This window comes from Amia ocellicauda, chromosome 9, assembly GCF_036373705.1.
Source record: "Amia ocellicauda isolate fAmiCal2 chromosome 9, fAmiCal2.hap1, whole genome shotgun sequence".
Taxonomy (NCBI): Eukaryota; Metazoa; Chordata; class Actinopteri; order Amiiformes; family Amiidae; genus Amia; species Amia ocellicauda.
In genome coordinates, this window is record NC_089858.1 from 2,675,739 (window position 1) to 2,697,434 (window position 21,696).

Consider the following 21,696-nt stretch of genomic DNA (forward strand, 5'->3'; position numbering starts at 1 on the left):
CTGCGGAGGTCCGTGATGCCATATGCTCAGAGCGTTGACAATCAACAGGAAGCGCTGGGACGTTGAGTGAAACCCTGTTGGGACTAAACTGGTGGTTTGACTCCATTTGCATCGAGCCTCAGCGGGCAAAGCAAGCCGAGACGGGAGCCTTCCAGTGAGTCGATCCGAAAATAAAAGTGATTGCTTGACAGCTGAAATAAACAAACGACGACAGCAACAATAACAGCCCAGGTATTGTGCTCTGTAACAAAAGCAAAATGCCACTTTCAATGTTATGTCTCGCTGGCTTTGGATTCCCATCTCTTGTTCTTTTTGTTTGTTTGTTTTTCTTTCTCTGGTTTTGTTTTTTGTCTCTGAAATGTCCACCGTCACTTCAGACTCTATTCCAGTTGACATTGCGTGGTTGAGAGAAACAGAATCTTTTTAATGCGATACAGAACATTGTCTGCTTTCTAATAAAAGAAACTCCTTACTTCACCTTTTGTACTTTTACAGATTCTTTCTTTTTCTCTGACAAGCCAAGGTAACTGTTTTCACTGTTCAGCTCATTGAGTCCGACTTTGCTTGACATCTCTAGAGCACTGTGTGTTTTCTGAGTGCGTAAGAATCACCGCCGGTCCTGTGTGAATTACAGGTGACCATTCTGCCTCGGCCGAAACCTGGTCAAGGCTGCCGTTACCAACTCAGTCATACCAAACACACGCCACCTCGCCGGCTTCAGCACCTGTTTAAACTCTCCGTTATGTTTGGATACACAATAAAACTAATAAGTGAACAAATAAATACATTTTCATTCCTAAAGTAAATCAGTAATCAGATTAAGAGCCATAAACACAGGACAGGACGGAAGGTCATCTCAGATCTAGACTTGTCTGCTTCTCTCTTCTTCTCCTTCACAAAACAATGTTTTTTAAGTGAACTTTTGAGATTATCTTTTTCTTTCTAGGATAAACCCATAAACCTGTCTTTTCTCCATTCTCTGGAAGAGCCCCAGTCTTCTCTAGCACATCTGCAAGTCTTGGGGGAGGTGTGGGGGCAGGGGGTGGGATCAGTTTCTCTTGGGGCCCCTTCCAAATATATTGTTTGTCATTTAGCATTATTTGCTAAACACGTGGGGGGGGATGGTCAGCGTGGGATACCCCTGTGTCAGAACAGTCCACGGAGGGCTGGTGTGCTCAGTGCCACTGTCGCGGTTGTGTGTCAGGGGCAGCTCAGAGGACAGGAGGCTGAGAGAGGGGGCGCATCTCTTCAGGTTACTGGTGCATTAGGGACTCCTCCTCAGTCCCCTCCATGGACAGCTTCACTTCCCTGGGTCTGGCTCTGCAAAGCACACAAGGAAAGACCATTTGCACAAGGACACAGAAGGAGGGGAGAGATGGGGATGTGGGAAGAATGCTGGCCTTCGATTTCCCACGGAGACACCGAAGAGCCCAGACTCAGATGGGTCGGAGTATGAAGGGGACCAGGCATTGCACGATGACCCATGAAGCCAGCAGGACTGTAGATAAGGCTGAGATGGCCAGCCCAACTCCTAGAGAGCCACAATCCTGCAGCTTTTCCACGTCTCTCTCAATCGTCCATCGCTAGATACCTTGAGAACGTGGACATTTTGACTGACTCAGCCCAACAGTTGACTCTCTTAGGCAGCTATGATTTGGTAAAAGATTGCTTTTCCCCGTGCTAATGTACAGCAGCCGTGGCAGCAGAAACATCAGGGAGAAGCAAGCTGACTTTGGGCAAAGGTGACAGGCTCCCTGGGGAATGCGTTCAGAAATGTTGCTGCTGAAATTATTGCTGCCACCTGGCTTCAGAATCAAGTCACTTTAGAAGAGGAGAGGGATTGACGGCCAGGGTTAAACCTTCCATTAAATGATTTGCTTCCTGTAATGAATCACAAATGCTGCTTCATCCCCCCCATTGTTTGCATATTTACTCTACTTTATTACTTTGTGTTCTAGTTCCTGTTCATCCCATTAGAATTTGCTCTTCGTCTCCGATGTGTTATTTTATACATAGTCATAGTTCACTCACACATTCCTTGGCTAAATCGTACCTTAATGTACTTCGCCCCCCATCCCCCCACCGATATCCCCCAGTAGCCCCCATCACCTCAGACGAGTGATGGAAAAGAGGGTCCTCCTGGTAGCTTTTCTCCCATGATCCCTGGCCGTGTCCTCGCTGTCCATGATGCACTCCAGGGCGGCGTGGCCCCCGGGGCTGAACGGGGTCACGGAGACGTCCCGGACTGCGCGGAACTCACCGCAGTTGTTGAGGTGCTCGTTCTCCAGCCGGAAGAAATTCCACACGCAGCGTCTGAGGAGAGGAGAGGAGAGACTGTGAGCCGCGCCGCTGTGGCCTGTGAATGAATCTGCAGGCTATTGAGATGTGTTCTCGGGCCCCGTAGTGTGAAACACGCAGTGTATGTAAATACAGTAATAAAAGTGTAATATTTAGACATAGCCAGACTAGCCTAGAATGGTTTCACCCAACAAGGAGCAATTTAGGAAGCAGGTCAGGAACTGATGGATGAAGGTGGTTAATGGTGTTCATTTTCTTGTCCCATCTCTTTGTTGTCCTCCTCTCCTTTCCCTTTCTCTCCTGCTTCTCACCCAAACTATTTCACACTGTTCACCGCATATCCCTCCCTCTTCTTCATCGATCCAGCCCTGTGATGTTTAGGAATCTACAATGGGTTTTTCAGGCACTATTCATGTGTTTTCTGTTGGGCGGTCTCCTCTTCGTTCCCATCAAAACGTTGAATCGAGCACATCTCTGCTTGTTGGGCTGTTTATCTGGTTGAGATCATTTTAGATGTTTCAGGATTCAAGTCATGACCAAGCCAGTCACCACGAGAAAAGGACTACAAGAATAATCCTACAAGGGCATGGTAGATTCATCGTGGGATTTGGATTTTAAACAGCAAAGCATTTGGAGACTCAGTCTCACATCTGATTGTGGGGTGGGTGTGGAGGACAGCTGAGGTTGCCAGGATTGTGTACAGTTGTACAAAATATATAAAAAATGTATATTAAAAAGTTGCCTACTCTGCTCTCTTAATAGAAATTATAGTTATCTTTCAATTCGAAGATCCATAATCCCTTCTTTGTCTGCAATCCCATAAGAACGTAAGAAAGTGTCCAATCGAGAGGAGGCCATTCGCCCCATCGTGCTCGTTTGGTGTCCATTAATAACTAAGTGATCCAAGGATCCTATCCAGTCTGTTTTTGAATGTTCCCAAATTGTCTCTTCAGCCACATCGCTGGGGAGTTTGTTCAGATTGTGACGCCTCTCTGTGTGAAGAAGTGTCTTGAATGCCTTGAAGCCCAATTTCCATTCGTGTCCCCGGGTGCGTGTGTCCCTGCTGATCTGGAAAAGCTCCTCTGGTTTGATGTGGTCGATGCCTTTCATGATTCTGAAGACAATGTTTTACTATTGTGTGATTTAAATACATTGTTCAGTCAACACAGGTTTAGTATGATTGCACACTAGTAATGTAGTTTGCTAAAACCTTTATTGAGGTTTGAACTTTGCATTTCACAGTAGTTTCAGTGACATAAAGGAAGAGCACAAACGCACGATTGATTCATTTTGGTTTTGGTCTGTATACATTCAGAGCTTCATAACAACCACGCGTTGAGCAGAAACACTTCGACTGAGCACTTGGCCGGCGCTGCAGCTGTGATGTAGTATTCATGACATGCTCACCGGATGACTTCCAGGGGGGCAAGGACGCTGGTGACCACGATGGCAGCATCAGAGTCCCTCATCTGGGCGAAGATGATGTTGATGGCCCATGAGACTCTCAACAGCACGTCAGCCAGCATGGCGCAGTAATAGTAGGCCTGCAGAACAAGCAGCCAAGTGAGTAAGATCAGGGTAGCACTGAACTCTGTGTGTTAGAGGACAGCGGGAGGAGACATCCAGATCCATTTACACGACTGACACTTTAATTCCCAGCAACTTCCACGGGTTAAAATGAAGTAGAACAGCAGCTAGGATTTAAACTGATGAGCAGACAATAATCCATAAAGGAGAGATCAAACTAGACAGATCGATATGGGGGAACCATTTTAGATGGTCATAAATTGTGTATTTCATCGAGTAATGTAGTGACTTTTTTTCCGGAACAAAACGCTTTCTTTGAGAAGGAATGAGGCATGTGATGTTTCTTAGAGCCACTCACCCGCTGCGCGTACACGGTCTCCTCCCTCAGCAGACTGGGCCCCCGCAGCAGCCCCCAGTCCATGCGCAGGTCCCAGCTCACCGTGACGAGGACGCTGATGCAGGTGGCTACTGCCCACAGGTACAGGTACGGCTTGACCCCCGGGGCCAGCTGGGGGCGCTCTGTCACAGACATGGTGGGTGGGGGGAGGAGGTCACACAATGGTCAGGAATCAACAACGCCTCCAGAAACAGCTGTGTTCTTACAGTGAAATTTAGATGAAATTGCATACCGCACTCTGCATTTACTCTCTCCCATTTTTCCTCGGGGGGCGGGGCGCGTTTAAAGGTGTAAATCCAGGGGAAAATCACAAAATGTGGGTGTAGAAAAATATATTGTTTTAATAGATTCATTAACTGAAGTCTGAGAAAGTGAAGGCGAGGCTTTGGATTTCTTGCTCAGGAAGAGTGCTTATTTATCATGTAGGCATTGTTCAGCCTACAATAGCCCACCTCGTGCTCCTGGCTGCACTTCAGCACACGGGATGGTTCACAAAGCCAGTGTCATGTTTCACTGGTGTTTATCCCACTCGCCTCTCAGCCCGAGCAATCGAGCACGGCCACTAATGAGGCCCACGGCTCTCTGTGGTGCTTCTGTGGGACGGGCAGCCTACTGCCAACCTCTGTGTATTACTGTGAAACTAAAAAGGACGTCTCTTGCAGATCTTGAGGGACGTCAAGGGACACAGATTTTCTATCCCTCAAAGGCCCATATGAAGAGATCACGTATCATTTAGACCTCGTTGGTAGTTCTCAGTATCCACACGTTCAGACTACCAACTACAAACGAGGCTAAACAATACAGTTTCCTAAAGAGGGAAGTGCTGACATTTCGTAGAAAGCCTATATAGAATCCCTCTCTACTCACCGGCGAGTTTTGTTACCAGCTTTTTTGAGGTCTTAAAAGGCCGTGTTGGCGCTCCTCAGAACAGACACACAGGCAATGGGAATTCGAGCTCATCTCAGCCATTTGGTAAGACTGTGTCTGCTGTGTGTCTGGGCTCAAACATCCCCATCGATGACTTAGTTAAGGAATTCGCTGCAGCTGGAGCAGATAGCAGCTCATTTAAATATTCAAATCGGATGTGGTACTGCAGCTGGCAAATCTTTCAATCTTGAAAGGAAACACATGTAGAAACCACCTGACTTGGCACATAACCACATACACAAATACATCTTGTGAAACAGCCAAAACTGGAACCTGAAAAGAACTGGGAATGTGACTATGTCAAGAACCGGATGTTCATTTGGTCCAGATTCAGTTCAAAGCGGGTCAATACTCCAAACATCTCTAGAGCTGAAGAAAACCAAAAAACTAAACAAGACTAAATAAAACAAAACCTATCATCCCTCCTGTAATAGTTCTCTGGACATATTTGCCATTGCTCCTACCTGTGGCCACGCTGTAGAGGCTGGCAAAGGTGACCATGATGAACACGGTGGAGTATTTGCCCGCGTTCAGCAGGTGCGGCCCAGTGTTCCCGCTGTCCCAGAAGCGCCGCAGACACTGGGCAAACCGCAGCCAGGGAGGGAAGCACTGAATCGCACAGGTCAGGCCTGGGGAGTACTGCCCACAGTCCAGCCTCTCTGCAACACAGCAAGCCCAGGAGACGCGCTGACTGGCTGACACACGGGTTTGAAGCCACTCAGCTGGAGCTCGGGTGTGTTTAGAGCTGAAAGTACGTCGCTCGCTCTCTCACCTGCAGGGGGTGTGTTCAAGGCCTCGAGGTCCGTCCAGTTGACCTCGAAGACGTAGAAGCAGAGGAGGGACCAGAGATCCAGGAACAGGGGACTCAGGCTGTTGAGCTGGTCGGCCAGCCAGAAATCGGCAAAGGCAACTGGGTGGAAAGGAGCCGTGAAGACCCGGCACTGTGGGGAATTATGGCTGGTCAGTTTGACCATCCAATTCAGAGTATTGACTTCAGTGTGTAAGTGTTCAACACCCTTAAACTCAAGAAACACTTAATTTCAGTGGTTTTACCCAACTGGCCACTGATTGTAAATACATTACTATTGCTCCAATCTCTTTGAAGCACGGGTAACAGACTGCCAGGACTCACCAGCAGTGTGAGGAGCCAGCGACGGGCATGGGGGTAGCAGGTGGACGTGGGGTTGAGCAGCAGCAGGAGGGTGAAGGCGTAGAAGATCAGGGGGTTCAGCTGCAGGGGGATCGGAGCCAGGGGACTGTGCAGGCACATCAGCACGCTGGTGCACCAGCACACAGCCAGCGTCCCTGCCAACTGATACACAAACTCACTGGACACACAGACCCTTCTTAAACATCCTCACGCAACAGCCTTCTGAAGCAAGGTCAGCTGCATCTGCTAGTGTGGCTAATAACAATCTAACACAGGGCGGTCAGACTCCAGTGCTGGAGGGCCGGGGGGATCTTCTGGTTTTTGTTCCATCCCACTTTTTGTTTCCCTAATTAAATGGTTAATGATTAAAGTCTTGGATAAGCCTACCTGGCACCAAATGAGCAAGGAATAAGTTGAGTCTTCATTTCTGTCTAGCTATTAAATGAACACTTAGGCGCGGTAAAGATGAGCCTCACCTCCAAGACATGGTAATGAGACAGGTGCTTCCTGGGGTCCAGCTCAAAGATCAGGATGTGGTTGACCCCTGCCCGCTTCCAGCCGTAGATGTTGACTCCCAGCAGGAAAAGAAACTCAATCAACAGGAAGCCGCCCCTGTAGAACCGCAGCAAAGACCCCAGGAGTGACCAGTCGGGTGCCTGCAAGACTAGGAGAAGGAAGTCGGAAAACAGAGCCATGAGGTAGCTCTCCCAACTTGGAGTTAATCCAGAATTTTAAGAAATTAAAATGAGTGAAGTATTTATCAATTAAGGTTTATTTTATTTAAATTTTTCAATAAAGTACAACTTCAACTGACCCTAAATTGCCCGTGTTTGTGTGAGGAACAATCTGATGAACACTACCTCTTATTTATCAAATGTGTTGTTTTTACTTCTTGTGTTTTATCTGCTGGAGGGATTGTGAGTCGATTTGCACTGGGCAGGGAAGCGCTTTGAGTTCCTGGTCAAGTGTAGGACAAACCAAACTTAAACACAACACGAGTCTGGGCTGAGCCTGAGCATCCGGCCACCCGACACTGCTGCCCACTTTAATATTTGATGTTGGGAGAGATGTTAACAAATGGCCGGGGACCGAGGTGTGTAATCAGAGTGCCGACGCGCCAGGTGGCAGGTTCTCACCCCGAAGCCCGATGAGAGACAGGAGGGCCAGCAGGAGTCCGCAGGTCACCCCCACCCGGAACAAGGTCCACGCGGGGGCGGGCTGGGGGGGAGAGGACAGCACAGAGACACAGCCGGAGTTAATATGGGCAACATCGTTGATACTGTAAGCCGTGTGTTTAGTGGATTCTAAGGTTAACAGACAAACTGTGTTTTTATCATTTCATATCCACTATGACTCCTATTTGATGGTGTTTGTGGTTGACCTCACCTGTTCTGCCCCCAGGGGTGGCACACGCAGCCTCTTCATCGCCCTCTCGCGGTCTCCCCCTTCCAGCTCGCACATCTGTGACTTGGACACACACACACACACACACACACAATATTGAGTATTATTAAAACTGACCATTGTGCTTTCACCTGTTGCTCTTAATGAGGAAAGAAACAAATTCAAATACAAGCGTCACATAAAACTTTCAGAGGACTTATTTATGTTAACAAGATCACTTTGGGTTTTTTTTGTGTGTCATTTGGTGTTTGTTCTTCGTATCCAGGTTTGGGTAGCGAGACAGGAGATCACATGGATTGACTTCTTGGAAAAAGCTCTCGGTCCACCATCAAGAATCTGCCTTACCTCCACCTCGGCGACCAGCTGGGGGATTTTCTTGCTGGTGTGGAAAGAGGAGACGTCCAGGATGTCTGTTCGCCAGGCCAGGCCACGCACCGATGCAAAGCGTTTGTCGTGCTTCTTTATGATCTTACAAAAGCCGGTGTAGTTCAGCTCCTATAGGGCAGCAGGATGGACAGTAGAGTTCAGTGAGATCTTAGGACTCCTGAGGGACGCACGCTGATGTGGGGACAATGACTGCTCCTTTACCTGGTAGTTCTGCAGCAGGGTCAAGCTCAGATACAACTCACTGAAGGCCAGTTTGAGGTCCTGCAAGGTCTTGTGTTTGCCAGCTTTATTGTAGGCCCTCAGAAACCGTCTGGTCTTGGTACCAGGAGTTTTCCTTCTCTGTTCCTCCCGGGCTGACTCCATCTCAGCCTTCGCTGCGGCCAGCCTCCTCTGCACCTCAGCCAGCTTTTCTGGGGATACGATAAAAAAAAATAACCGAGCTCAAAACCTGAATAAGATCTCCAACAGTCACACAACAGTCCAACACAACGCAAACTCTTAAGATGGAGCCACACAGTAAAGAGAGACATCATGCTAAAAATGAAAACGGCTTCCTGAATTTCATGCATCTTACCAGAGTAGAAGAGATTGACCTTGGCCAGCTCATGGTCACACATCTGGAAGAAAGCCTCCTGGAGAGACCTGTGTTGCCACTCAAGGACAGATCTCCAACAGTCACACAACAGTCCAACACAACGCAAACTCTTAAGATGGAGCCACACAGTAAAGAGAGACATCATGCTAAAAATGAAAACGGCTTCCTGAATTTCATGCATCTTACCAGAGTAGAAGAGATTGACCTTGGCCAGCTCATGGTCACACATCTGGAAGAAAGCCTCCTGGAGAGACCTGTGTTGCCACTCAAGGACAGTAGGGTCTGTAGGCCAGGAGAAGACAAGAGGGAAAGAGACACATTTCAGGGGTGTGGGGAATCGGCCAATAAGCAGATGTCCTATTTTTGATGGTTCTTCTGTAGGGTATTACAAGACACACTTGAGAGGGGCATCACAGCACCTATAGAACAAACCTCACTAGAGAGACATCAGAGCCACAGGGATTTCAGCTTGTTTCCTTTTGAAAGATGTGCCAAGCTGTGAGCAACTGAAAGCAAAACACCTGGTACCAAAACACTCAGGAATGTTATTTGGGATCTGCTCTGCGGGCTCCTCGCGAGGATTGGCAAGACATGTCGAATGAGTTTAGGTTTTCATGGGGTGTGAACATACAAATGGCTTTTTCTAAATGTATTTTTTACGCAGATGTACATTACAGTGCCTGCTGCCACGTCTGTTAAAGGTACAAAATAAATCTAACCAGATTACGAAGTTACAGTCAGTTTGTAGGGCTCGTCTTCTCCTCCGTCTCCCAATTATTCTATGTGATTGATTATCCAATGGACACACAGACCCGGGGACACAAATGGAAATTGGGCTTCAAGGCATTCATGACAGAAAACAGGAGACACTTCTTCACACAGAGAGGCGTCACAATCTGAACAAACTCCCCAGCGATGTGGCTGAAGAGACAATTTGGGAACATTCAAAAACAGACTGGATAGGAGCCTTGATCACTTGGTTATTAATGGACATCAAACGAGCAGGATGGGGCAAATGGGCTCCTCTCGATTGGACACTTTCTTATGTTCTTATGTTTTTATGTTTGGGTGTTTATAACCACGCAACGCCAGCCTAGGCTTTACCCTGTCGTCTGCCGTCCTGGCTTCACCATCTACCCTCTCAGTGAGACGATGCCTGGTCATTTGGCCGCAGCTCCTCACTTCAAAGTGAGCAGAGAAAGCTGTCCCAGTGCTGTGGGGCTGTAAGAGATCTCTCTCATCTCAATAGCCTCCTCCCGCTTTAATGGGCGCACTGAATGAACCTAGTTTGGCACACACAATCCACAACGGGGCTCGTTAAACATTCATGGGGGTGCAGCGCTGCATCAGTCGGCGGCGCTCCGACACATTGCTGCTCTTTGAGGACCTGGTGGCTGAGATGAGGGGGCAGCGAGAGGCTCTTCCCTCTGTCAGTGCCCTTCACGCCCCATTTCCTCCATTGTGGAGAGAGGCAGGCAGCACCAGCACCTGAAACCAGATCCCTTATGCCAAGGACACGGCTGCTGTGACCCAGCCACCACCTCGAGCTCTGTGTGTTGTTTTGTTTTTCCTGTATGGCTTCGTTAGGATGTAGGATGTACAATCCTGTGTGGCTCATATATAGAGACTCAGATGTGGGGTTCTAGGTCACTGATGCAAATTTGTTTTGCTTTCCATATTGCAGGACTGTAATATTTCGCGGGAGATTTGAACAATTGCTCACGCAGACTGATAAAGCATATACATACATCATCATTGGCACAGTGGCTCAATTTTGGTTCACACCAAAGTCTATACAGGAAGACTTGGGAATGTTATCTGTCTCTCTTTCACTCTCTCTGCCTCTCTCTCTCTACCTCGTTTTATTTTTTGTTATTTAAGCAGAAAAGGATATGAGCAATCCTCAGAATAAATATACTGTTACAGAATCTGCAGACGGCACAAAGAAGCACGGAAAGATGTGTGCTTGGAATAACAAGAAGAAATGGAACAAGAGATGGATGGATCCAAGAATAAATGAATGTGACATCATTGAAATAGTGTAGATGTTAAAATGGCGATGGGTCGGACACACTGCGAGAAGAACAGATCAGATGCTGAGGATGATGATATATACACCGATCAGCCATAACATTATGACCACTGACAGGTGAAGTGAATAACACTGATAATCTCGTTATCATGGCACCTGTCAGTGGTTGGGATATATTAGGCAGCAAGTGAACATTTTGTCCTCAAAGTTGATGTGTTAGAAGCAGGAAAAATGGGCAGCGTAAGGATCTGAGCGACAAATTGTGATGGCTAGACGACTGGGTCAGAGCATCTCCAAAACTGCAGCTCTTGTGGGGTGTTCCCGGTCTGCAGTGGTCAGTGCCTATCAAAAGTGCTCCAAGGAAGGAAAAGCGGTGAACTGGCGACAGGGTCATGGGCGGCCAAGGCTCACTGATGCACGTGGGGAGCGAAGGCTGGCCCTTGTGGTTCGATCCAACAAACGAGCTACTGTAGCTCAAATTGCTGAAAAAGTGAATGCTGGTTCTGATAGAAAGGTTTTAGAACACACAGTGCATCGCAGTTTGTTGCGTATGGGGCTGCGTAGCCGCAGACCAGTCAGGGTGCCCATGTTGACCCCTGTCCACTGTCGAAAGTGCCTACAATGGGCACGTGAGCATCAGAACTGGACCACGGAGCAATGGAAGAAGGTGGCCTGGTCTGACTTGGCCTCCAAATTCCCCAGATCTCAATCCAATCGAGCATCTGTGGGATGTGCTGGACAAACAAGTCCGATCCATGGAGGCCCCACCTCGCAACTTACAGGACCTCGATGCCTCGATGGCTGTTTTGGCAGCAAAAGGGGGACCAACACAATATTAGGCAGGTGGTCATAATGTTATGGCTGATCGGTGTATATAAACACACACGCACCATTTAAAGGACTTCTGATTTATCAAGGTTTAGGCAGCAGTTCATATTATTCAGTAGTTTCCCCAACACAATACATAATATGAATTAAGATTTTGCTGCCAAGTCCAGTAAATCTGCCCCCCCAGCTTCTCAGATCGCAGTCAATGTTTTTCAATTCACTATTACAAACCCAGAAAGTGAAGAAGCCGGGTATGAATAATTTAGCTCTGGAGCTGTTAAAGAGAGCCACAAGTAATGCAGAAAATAAAGAACAGAACAGTAGACTAAAATAAAGTGCGCTGGACTTCTCTGACACAGTGACGCGAGAAAGCGTGCCGTACACTGGGGGGGGATAAATCAGCCGAGAGGAAGAAAATATATGGAATGAGGCCGACTGCAGGAGGAGGTACAAACTCTCTCTCTCTCTTTCACTCTCTCTATCTCTTTTTTACTCTCTCTCTCCCTCTCCCCCCGCACTGGTCATGAATACAGCACATCTTGTCCATCAATTTTCTTTACTCTGCACAGAGAATCAGTTAGGAGGATTTATTGCCCCCCAAAACTGCCAGACAGGCCTATTTGCAAGGCAGAATTATCTGGGTAGCGTTGAGCTGCATTTCTAATGAGAGTCCTGAGCCTGTGCCAATCCATCCGTCTCTCTCTCCGATTCCCACGCAGACAGAGACAGAGCGATCGGCCCTGTGCCCCGCGTCTCCACTCCAGCTGTGGGGGTGGGGGGGGGGTTGAGGGGCAGGAGGGAGCCCTGTTTGATGTAGCTACAGACTGTCTGCCTTCGTGTTCGATCACCTCCCTGTCCCAATCTCAATCGCATCAGGGCTTCTGTCTGCTTCAGACGTCAGCTTCTTAACACCTGGAATGATTTCATTGTAATCAATTAAGCAGGTGATTTGTTAAATTGAGTTATTTCGAGATTTGGTATAAAGGAAATTAACCACCCTTTTCAGCCCTCGATGAGCAAAGTTCCCTTAATTGAACAAGTTAATTGCTTAATTGATCAATAACTGCCATGTGCTCCAAGCTGCACTTTTACTGTCTTTCTCCTTGTGCATTGAACAGTAACTCGCCTTGCTTCCTATGTGTAGCATCCTCTGTGCCTGCTGTGTTTTCCTGCAATAGGCTACAACTATGCCATCATTTGCAATAAGGACTATTAATTAAGGTACAATTGTCCATCAGTCATTTATACTGACATTTCCCCCAGTGTAGCAGAGTACAGCAAAGCCATAGGAGGGCACAGTGAAAAAGCAGGGTGCAAAATGACAAGAACAGACCGGGGTCAAGTGTAGTCAAGGGAAGCTGTCGGGCTCTTCTCCACGGCTGTGCGACACGAGACCATCGGCCCGGTGCCCTTCACTGCCCAGAGGAGAGGGGAAGAGCTCCTGCTCACCGTCCCCTACTTTCACAGCTCACTTCCCCCGCCGCACCGCTCCTTCCACCAGCTGCGTTGGCCTCTTCATAATTAATCGGGCCGCAGTGCCTTTAGTTAAAGCAAGGCATCCTGCCAGCGCTGGTACTATTCCATCATGTCAGCGCCCCTGGCACACACAGGGCTCTATTACAGGGTGAATAATAACTCACGCTGGAGGGAGAATGGATCGCACTCCCGTTGCACTCTTGTGCTCCTCTCACAGCACAGAAACCAGCTCCTGTGGGCGAATGACCCGCCCGCACCGCTCCATGGGGTTATAACAAGGTACAGTAAGGGCAGCACATCTCTCACGTATTCTCTCACGTAGGAAGGGCAGAAGACATCCAGGGTTTATTCCTGAGGTTCTCACACGTTTGGAATTTGCAGGCCAATGATGTGGCACCAACGTTTATAGCTGTAGACATTTCGTTTGGAGTCTTCCTTCACAGATCTACTCTCTCTCGACAGCCACACGCAAGCACATTAAACACACTCTGCATGTTTGGACCAATCGGGGAGGCCAGCTAGGATCTGTTCCTTGATTGAAACATCACTATGCACTGAAATCTATTTGAAACTACTGCATGAATTAGGGAACTCTGCAATATGTAGAGGAGGCAACAGGAGAGAATCAAGGTCTTCTTCATTGGAGCAAAAAACAATAAGTGTAGTCTTTCTTGGCAGTTGTTTGTATTTCGGATCTGCGTGTCTTTTCTCAGATAAGCAGGTGTTGCGTGTACTGTGAGAAAAGGAAACCATCCCAGTTCAGACTCCTCACCTTCCTCTGTCGGCTGCCCATCCTCTCCAGCACACAGCGCGGACTTCAGGGTCTGAAACGACATGGGTTGTGTATATGTTTTAATACGTCGTGTGAACGGTGTCTCGTATTGTGTGAGAGGCGTCATCTTGAGCATGGTTCTGGCTACAGAACCTGCATGGAATGACATCTCTTACACAGTTTTTTTTTACTATAACAATCAAACGCGTCTAAAGACATTTTGGTCCAGAATCCGCTGTAACTGACCTACTGGAGCTGATCTGGACTGATCTGGGTTGTGTTTTCATGCTAGAAACGTGTCAAAACTGTTCATTCATTAAAAACAAATGTGCATCCTGTGAAATTGCCACCATGAGCATTTAAGTGTCCTGAGACGTTGCTGGTAACTGAAGAAGTTTTAAATACTGATAATTCTCTGCACCGGATGACTCACAAGATAAGAGGTTTAGGAATGTTTGGGTGATTGGCTGCTTTCTCATATGTGATCTGTAACAACAGTGTATTTGCTGAAATACATTTTGTTTTTGTTGTCAGCATTTCTACTTAAAGTTAAACAGACTTTTCATTGTCTGTGTCTTGTTGTTTGTCAACATTGTTCTCTGGAAGACAGAGTTCTGACAACATCCCCCTCAAGTCTACACATTTGCGTTGATGTTATATTGTTTCTTTCTGTACAATATTGCAACAGTGATATCTGGTTGGCCGGGATTGAGCCCTGGTGTTGGAGAGGCTTCGTCCTTGAGGTTTTGAAGATGTCAGTGTCTCATAATCATAACCAATTACGCCCTTCGTTCCGGGGGGGAATGTGCTAAAAACATCAATGCCCTCCTTTTAGGGGGTAAAAATATCTAAGAAGTGGACAATGTTTTGTGCAGACGGCTAAGACTCACACACAGAATATGTCCCTCTGCTTTTAACTCAAACTACTGAGCTTCTCAAATTCGCAGTTTACGAGTCTTTGGGATTTCCAGGACACCAACTAACCGACATCACTCAAATCCTCTATTGCAGTCGAGCATTTCACTCACATCTGCAGTCTGCCATCGCGGCAAAGTTCACCTTGCGATCCGACTGCCAGAGCGATATGCTCTCAGTCATATTGTGTCATATATCACACTCCAACCAAATTACATCACCCTGTGAAACACACCTCAACTCCCCCATTGCTTTCACTTATATCACTGCCACACTGAACTTGACATTATCACAAGTTTGCTGCCTGTTTCACTACACAACCAAGAGAAACAGGTGCTCAAATCCTGAGTCATGATCCTCCTTCACTTTTAAATGTGATCTGCCTGTTGTGAACCATATAACTGCCGGTCCACCGAAAAGCCTGTGGCACTGGAAGCATGTGGGTCCAGTACTCACCCCATAGCAGATGTACTGCTTCCTCCACTCTGGGGTGACGTGAGAAGCCAAGTGCTCGGCGAACTTCATCTCCTCTCCTGAGACGGACACTGAAGCACGGGCGTCTGTCCGGGTCTCCTGCTCTGCAACGCTGCCGGGCTGCGGGGATGGGGAGACTGGCAGGGCAGGGACCGGGCAGCGGGATCACAGAGAGTCTCTCGGCTCATCTATAATAAAGTAGATGTCAGGGTAGAAGCGCGCCAGGGTCCTCACTGCTAAACTCTGGATCAGCTGCTCTGAAATAACACGGCTCTCCGGACAACAGTCATCAAGTTTCATTCACCAAACACCTAGTGGCCCTTTTGTGTTTTTAATTAGGCATTTCATTTACTTTTGTGCACTTAAATTAGCACCTGTTTATGTGACTTTGACCACTTCTTTGTGTGTTGTGCTGTTGAGTTTGATAAATATGATTAAAAATAGGTCACATAATTTGATTCTTTGTCATTTAAGTCCATATAGACACTGGGACTGTATTGTATTTAAAATAAAAAGATCATATATATGTAGATTAGCTGTGTATAATACTTATAGGAATATATTAAATAAATGGACTAAACCTCCAATATGAGACAATAGCCTTCTCTAATTTGTAACCTACCTGATGTTATTTTGTATCTCTGCTCCAACCCTACCTCGTCCTGCTTTTAGTATTCATTGATTTGTTTCAAGACGCCACTCTTGTTAAGAAGCTCGTGGATGTTTCGTTGACTGAACCGTTGCCTTGAACTTTTTCTGCTGTGGGGATGGCTTTTGTTGGGCCATTCAAATGAACCTGAGGTAATGGCTTTCATTTCATGCTGTTCTTGTGAGACGATGTTCATTGTTGCTGTACATCACACTACCACGGCTGTTCAGATTCTTCTTGTCAAATACAACACAGCATAAGTCATTTTTGTTACCCATTTAAATGTAAATGCAAACAGGGGTGACCTTTTACAGTATAAATGCAAATCCCTTTGCAATTTGCCAGCTACGCTGATTAGAAGTTTTAAAAGCTTGCCTGTGATGTAATTTGTTTTAGTTTTGCTCCCCAGCTGTGCTTTATTTCTCTTTGTTTGCAGTCCATTTGTTATAGCCGTTATGGCTGAAGTATTTTGCATGAATGTAAAAGTGGATGGTTAGGTACTGCAGTAGTCCATATTAACTGGCTTATAGAGTTGTTATGTGTGGACTCTATGTGGTGATAAAACGCAGAAGCAAGGTGCGGCTGACTTGTCAACTTTAAATATATGCTTTGTATAGTTTCATATTTGAAAGAGGATAGAAGGGTATTATTATGCTTTCATGATTCACACAGGTAGTGGGAAATAAAATGGAAGTACCGGAGTACAAGGGCTAAACCACGTGCATGCAAAGTATGTGGCTGCCACACATACATGCCTGGCGTGTGAAATATGCAAATATCTCCCAGCACTGCTGCAGGCGTGTATACATAAGCAACTGCGCCTCCAGTCCAGTGCTACGAGCCGCTCGGCTGCCAGAGGAGGCCAGTGACTCCAAACGGGGTGTGATTGTTGGTGCGTGTTTGGTTTGGTGAAGCAAGTGAACCGATCACTGTGCACAAACTGTTGTCTTCGCAGAATTCTTCCTGTTCTAATGAATTCTGCTCATTGTGAAACATCTTTCTGTAAAACATCTTGCTGAGCGTGGCCACAGGCGATGTGAATGTTTCATTTGCACCACAGTGGAGACAACAACGCTGTTACGCTGACGTGCTCCGTCCTGTTGGTCGTTTGGCAACATAGCTGGTGAAAAGTAGTTGATACTTGTGTTTACGCTCTGATTGTGCTGAACATCCTGAGTGCCCAGAGACTATTTATTTATGTTATTATAAACTGTGCTATGATTGTTTATAGTATTATGGTGTCATTGGTGAAGGAAATTCAAGCCGATATATAAAGCTACGTCTGACTCACTCATTTCAGTCCATCTTGTTTAGAGTCACTCAGCTCTTTGATGTTTCCTTGGCACTTAATCAGTTATCATAAAACTGTACTATTACATCAGCACTTGTGTAGAGAATAATACTACAAATACAGTATTGTATATGAATCGTATTGCACTCTTGTAAACCTTGTTTAGTGACCCTGGATGCAGCCATTTGCCAAATTAATAAATGTTGACGTCCAGCTCCCTGTAACGCTAGTCCAGACATGTCGACGTTTTCATTAGGATAGTCTAGGCTGGTGAAATAACCCATTCAGATGATTAGATGTCTTTTGTCTGTTCCTTTTCTGCTCAATCTTAATTGGTCGACATAATTAAAATCAGTGATGATAATATGGTCAATTAAGGCTCTGGCTCAAAACAAATGTGCTACACTTTAACAGTCATACCCTGTTGGAGATATATTCACCCACAATGCAGGACTGCTGTCTGTTTTATCCGGCATCTAGACAACTTTCTACGTCATAACCTATTAGTTATGGAATTGTTGCCAAAAAGTCTAGAACTTTTAAAATCATGGATCCTTAATATAATAAGAGAACTTGAAAGTACTGTTCATATACCATATCAATGTCAATCTGCTTGTTTTTATACTGTATTATAAAGCTGACATGAGAGTTACAAAATACAGAATAAAGGAAGCCCAACACACATGACCTTTGACCTGTTTAATCCATGTTTTCACGTCATACAGTACAGGGATGCGCACTGAGGGCCGAGGGCGACACCCAGGGGATACACAGTGTAACTGCGCGTTAGCAGGTTAACATGATGTAGGTTCTGTATATTTTAAAAGATCAACATGGAAATAGTGTTTGAAATACACATAACGCCTCGCAAAATCCCAGTTAGCCGTCGTTGCACAGTTAGAAAGCAATTGTATTAATAGTACCAACCATTTTGTTCGTGCAATATCAAGATATTAGCATCCATTCTTCGTATCATAATTTATTTTTAAGCCACATTCGCAGTGTGTGTAAAGTGTATAAAATATCCCCCCCAAAAAAAAAAATCCTAAAGGATTATTAGGAACACCTGTTCAATTTCTCATTAATGCAATTATCTAACCAACCAATCACATGGCAGTTGCTTCAATGCATTTAGGGGTGTGGTCCTGGTCAAGACAATCTCCTGAACTCCAAACTGAATGTCTGAATGGGAAAGAAAGGTGATTTAAGCAATTTTGAGCGTGGCATGGTTGTTGGTGCCAGACGGGCCGGTCTGAGTATTTCACAATCTGCTCAGTTACTGGGATTTTCACGCACAACCATTTCTAGGGTTTACAAAGAATGGTGTGAAAAGGGAAAAACATCCAGTATGCGGCAGTCCTGTGGGCGAAAATGCCTTGTTGATGCTAGAGGTCAGAGGAGAATGGGCCGACTGATTCAAGCTGATAGAAGAGCAACGTTGACTGAAATAACCACTCGTTACAACCGAGGTATGCAGCAAAGCATTTGTGAAGCCACAACACGTACAACCTTGAGGCGGATGGGCTACAACAGCAGAAGACCCCACCGGGTACCACTCATCTCCACTTCAAATAGGAAAAAGAGGCTACAATTTGCACAAGCTCACCAAAATTGGACAGTTGAAGACTGGAAAAATGTTGCCTGGTCTGATGAGTCTCGATTTCTGTTCTCGACATTCAGATGGTAGAGTCAGAATCTGGCGTAAACAGAATGAGAACATGGATCCAACATGCCTTGTTACCACTGTGCAGGCTGCTGGTGGTGGTGTAATGGTGTGGGGGATGTTTTCTTGGCACACTTTAGGCCCCTTAGTGCCAATTGGGCATCGTTTAAATGCCACGTCCTACCTGAGCATTGTTTCTGACCATGTCCATCCCTTTATGACCACCATGTACCCATCCTCTGATGGCTACTTCCAGCAGGATAATGCACCATGTCACAAAGGTCGAATCATTTCAAATTGGTTTCTTGAACATGACAATGAGTTCACTGTACTAAACTGGCCCCCACAGTCACCAGATCTCAACCCAATAGAGCATCTTTGGGATGTGGTGGAACGGGAGCTTCGTGCCCTGGATGTGCATCCCACAAATCTCCATCAACTGCAAGATGCTATCCTATCAATATGGGCCAACATTTCTAAAGAATGCTTTCAGCACCTTGTTGAATCAATGCCACGTAGAATTAAGGCAGTTCTGAAGGCGAAAGGGGGTCAAACACAGTATTAGTATGGTGTTCCTAATAATCCTTTAGGTGAGTGTATATATATATATATATATATATATATATATATATATATATATATATATATATATATATATATATATATATATATATATATACACATATACACACACACACATCATGTTTTGTCAAGGAAAACCTTTGCTAATAAAGTTGGTTGTGAAGCGCTCCCACTTCCTGCCGGAGCGACGCTATATCCGGTCCGCGGAGGGAGACGCGTGTTGTTGTGAAGAGAGCCGGACCATGGCGGCCGTCCCCCCGGAGGTGCAGGACTTTCTCCAGCAGCACCCGTTCCTCCAGCTCACCGAGGGCAACAAGGTAAAACGGCTGAAACAGAGGAAGCAGGGAGCTGTCTTTCACACACAGCCGCACAGAGCGCGTCCTGCGTGGACCAGCGTGGACAGCAGAGCCGCTTCAGTGGGCGGCCGGACTGGGTCTGTGTTCATCAGAAATACAGAAATAAAGAAATGAGCCGCTGCGCGACGCGCCACCGGCAGTTCAGAGTTGCTGCAGACACGCGTTTTTCACATGATGATGTCTTTACATTTGACCAGGTGAAACTTAACGCAGAGAGGTGCATCAAAGGTGCTCTCATGGCTGTGGTCCAACCTGACGGCACATCCAGATAGTTATTCTGCACCTGAATCAGTGACCTGGGTTTTCATGAACCGTAGAGCCTGATTTCCCACAAGCTGATGTAGGTCAGGCTGCAGAAGTGGGCGCTGTGGTTGTACCGAAAGCCCCGCAGTGTTAGTCTGGGCACAGCAGAGCAGAAACCCCAACCCGAACCACACATCTCGCACACATGCCACCGTGCCAGCAGGGCTCAGTCCTGTGCTACAGTCTGATCTCCTGGTGAGTGCGGTGTGGAAGCCGCTTGGATCCTCACCGTGTTTATTGTGGTCTGTCCCTCCAGGTCAAGTGCACCCTGAATGGCCACGAGCTGCCCTGCCGCCTGGCCGAGCTCCGGGGCTTCACCGGCGGGAAGAGATACCAGCGGCTGAGCGCGGCGGCCGACTTTGACTACAGCCAGTATGAGCCGCACGTGGTGCCCAGCAGCAAGCAGCCGTGAGTACGAGCGCCCAGCACACCGGACGGCTTCAGAGTGACCTCGATTCGACAAAAGTGCCAACACCTCTTGAGGTTCTGGGTGGCTGTCCAGGGGTTTTTCCAGGAGACGCTGTTCACAGTCCAGCTGTCAGATCCAGCTGTTTGTCGAAGCCCTGTCTGGGGTGGGGTGGAGGGACAGGGGACAGTGCCAAGAGAGGGTCCCCAAATAAGGTTGTCTGACTTGTCCCGATGCTCCCCAGGAAGCAGCTCTTCTGCAGACTGACCCTCCGGCACATCAACCGGCTGCCGCACCATGTCCTGCGCCACGTCAGCGGCCGGCGCTACCAGCGGGCGCTGCAGAAGTGTGAGTGGAGATCATATCTGCTCAGTGAAAGATCTTGGTTGTATCCAGATAGTGTTTATTGAAGTGTTGCGTTCCTGTTCCCCCACAGACGAGGAGTGCCAGCAGCGGGGGGAGCAGTACGTGCCGTCCTGCCTGAAGCAGAAGCGGCCGAGGCAGGAGGGGGACGCCGGCCGGGGCGGTGGGTTCTGGGAGCCCAACTCCAGCGACAGAGACGGCAGCGATTCAGACGACAGCATGAGCGACCTGTATCCCGGTAGGACATTCCCTTCAGATTCTGAAATTCGATCATTAAATTTGATGAGCCGGTCACTTCTAGTAAGGCAGGGTAGGCGGGTGAATGGAGGAGGACGGGGCGACGGGGACACACTGGGGACACTCCACGCTCACACCAGCCCCCTGGCTCTGTGTTGTCATTCTGCAGTGGAGATGTTCACCATGAAAGAGCCCCTGGAAGGAGGGACAAAGGAGGAGAGTGAGGACTTTGAGACGGACAGTGAGGACAAGGCCCCGGCGCCCCCCGGGGGACAGGACAGTGTGGCCCAGATGGAGGTGGACAGACCGGCGACGCAGAAGCGCAAGAAGGTAAAGCACTCTTCCGAGTCTCTTCAGCTCGATATGAAGACTTGCGATTCAATGCACTTGATAGAAGCTACTCCAGCCGGGTATGTTTTTAAAAGGTGCCAGAAATGTGATCGGATGTGCTTAACCGGCGCTTGTCTTCCTCTCCAGACGCAGGGGAATTCCTTTAAGAAACGGTTCAAGAATCACCACCGGAAGGGGAAAGGGTTCAAGACTGGAGGCAAAAAGAAAAACGGGAAATAAAAGTGTTTGCATCTCTCTGTGGCATCATCTCTTTATACTCCAGCCGCTGTGTTCACACGTTTGAAATTATTGTATTTGTTTGTAATTGGCATCT

At 47.2% G+C, this 21,696-nt stretch overlaps 2 protein-coding genes across 2 annotated transcripts; one reads left to right on the forward strand and one right to left on the reverse strand.

Moving 5' to 3' along the window:
- Positions 1–1,839: 1,839 nt before the first annotated feature.
- LOC136758185 (xenotropic and polytropic retrovirus receptor 1 homolog) lies at positions 1,840–16,949 on the reverse strand. Its single transcript, XM_066712455.1, has 15 exons — positions 16,919–16,949; positions 15,165–15,319; positions 13,794–13,845; positions 8,872–8,967; positions 8,292–8,500; positions 8,049–8,198; positions 7,686–7,766; positions 7,436–7,517; positions 6,776–6,963; positions 6,282–6,461; positions 5,922–6,090; positions 5,614–5,808; positions 4,184–4,344; positions 3,706–3,842; positions 1,840–2,313 (listed from the first exon to the last, which is right to left on the reverse strand). The coding sequence occupies exons 1-15, from the start codon at positions 16,947–16,949 to the stop codon at positions 2,106–2,108; spliced, it is 2,094 nt and encodes a 697-aa protein (XP_066568552.1). The 3' UTR covers positions 1,840–2,105.
- A 2,605-nt stretch (positions 16,950–19,554) lies between these two features.
- surf2 (surfeit 2) lies at positions 19,555–21,617 on the forward strand. Its single transcript, XM_066712625.1, has 6 exons — positions 19,555–19,684; positions 20,283–20,434; positions 20,677–20,780; positions 20,869–21,033; positions 21,202–21,362; positions 21,510–21,617. The coding sequence occupies exons 1-6, from the start codon at positions 19,610–19,612 to the stop codon at positions 21,600–21,602; spliced, it is 750 nt and encodes a 249-aa protein (XP_066568722.1). The 5' UTR covers positions 19,555–19,609; the 3' UTR covers positions 21,603–21,617.
- The last annotated feature ends 79 nt before the right edge of the window (positions 21,618–21,696 follow it).

Coding starts and splice junctions, on each gene's coding strand:
- surf2 (XM_066712625.1), top strand. CDS start 19,610: ATGGCGGCCGTCCCCCCGGAGGTGCAGGACTTTCTCCAGCAGCACCCG. Junction 20,781..20,868: donor CCAGCGGGCGCTGCAGAAGT/GTGAGTGGAGAT, acceptor GTTCCCCCACAG/ACGAGGAGTGCCAGCAGCGG. Junction 21,363..21,509: donor CGACGCAGAAGCGCAAGAAG/GTAAAGCACTCT, acceptor CTTCCTCTCCAG/ACGCAGGGGAATTCCTTTAA.
- LOC136758185 (XM_066712455.1), bottom strand. CDS start 16,949: ATGTTGCCAAACGACCAACAGGACGGAGCAC. Junction 15,320..16,918: donor CGACCAACAGGACGGAGCAC/GTCAGCGTAACA, acceptor CTGCCCTGCCAG/TCTCCCCATCCCCGCAGCCC. Junction 6,091..6,281: donor GCTGGCTCCTCACACTGCTG/GTGAGTCCTGGC, acceptor AATTCCCCACAG/TGCCGGGTCTTCACGGCTCC.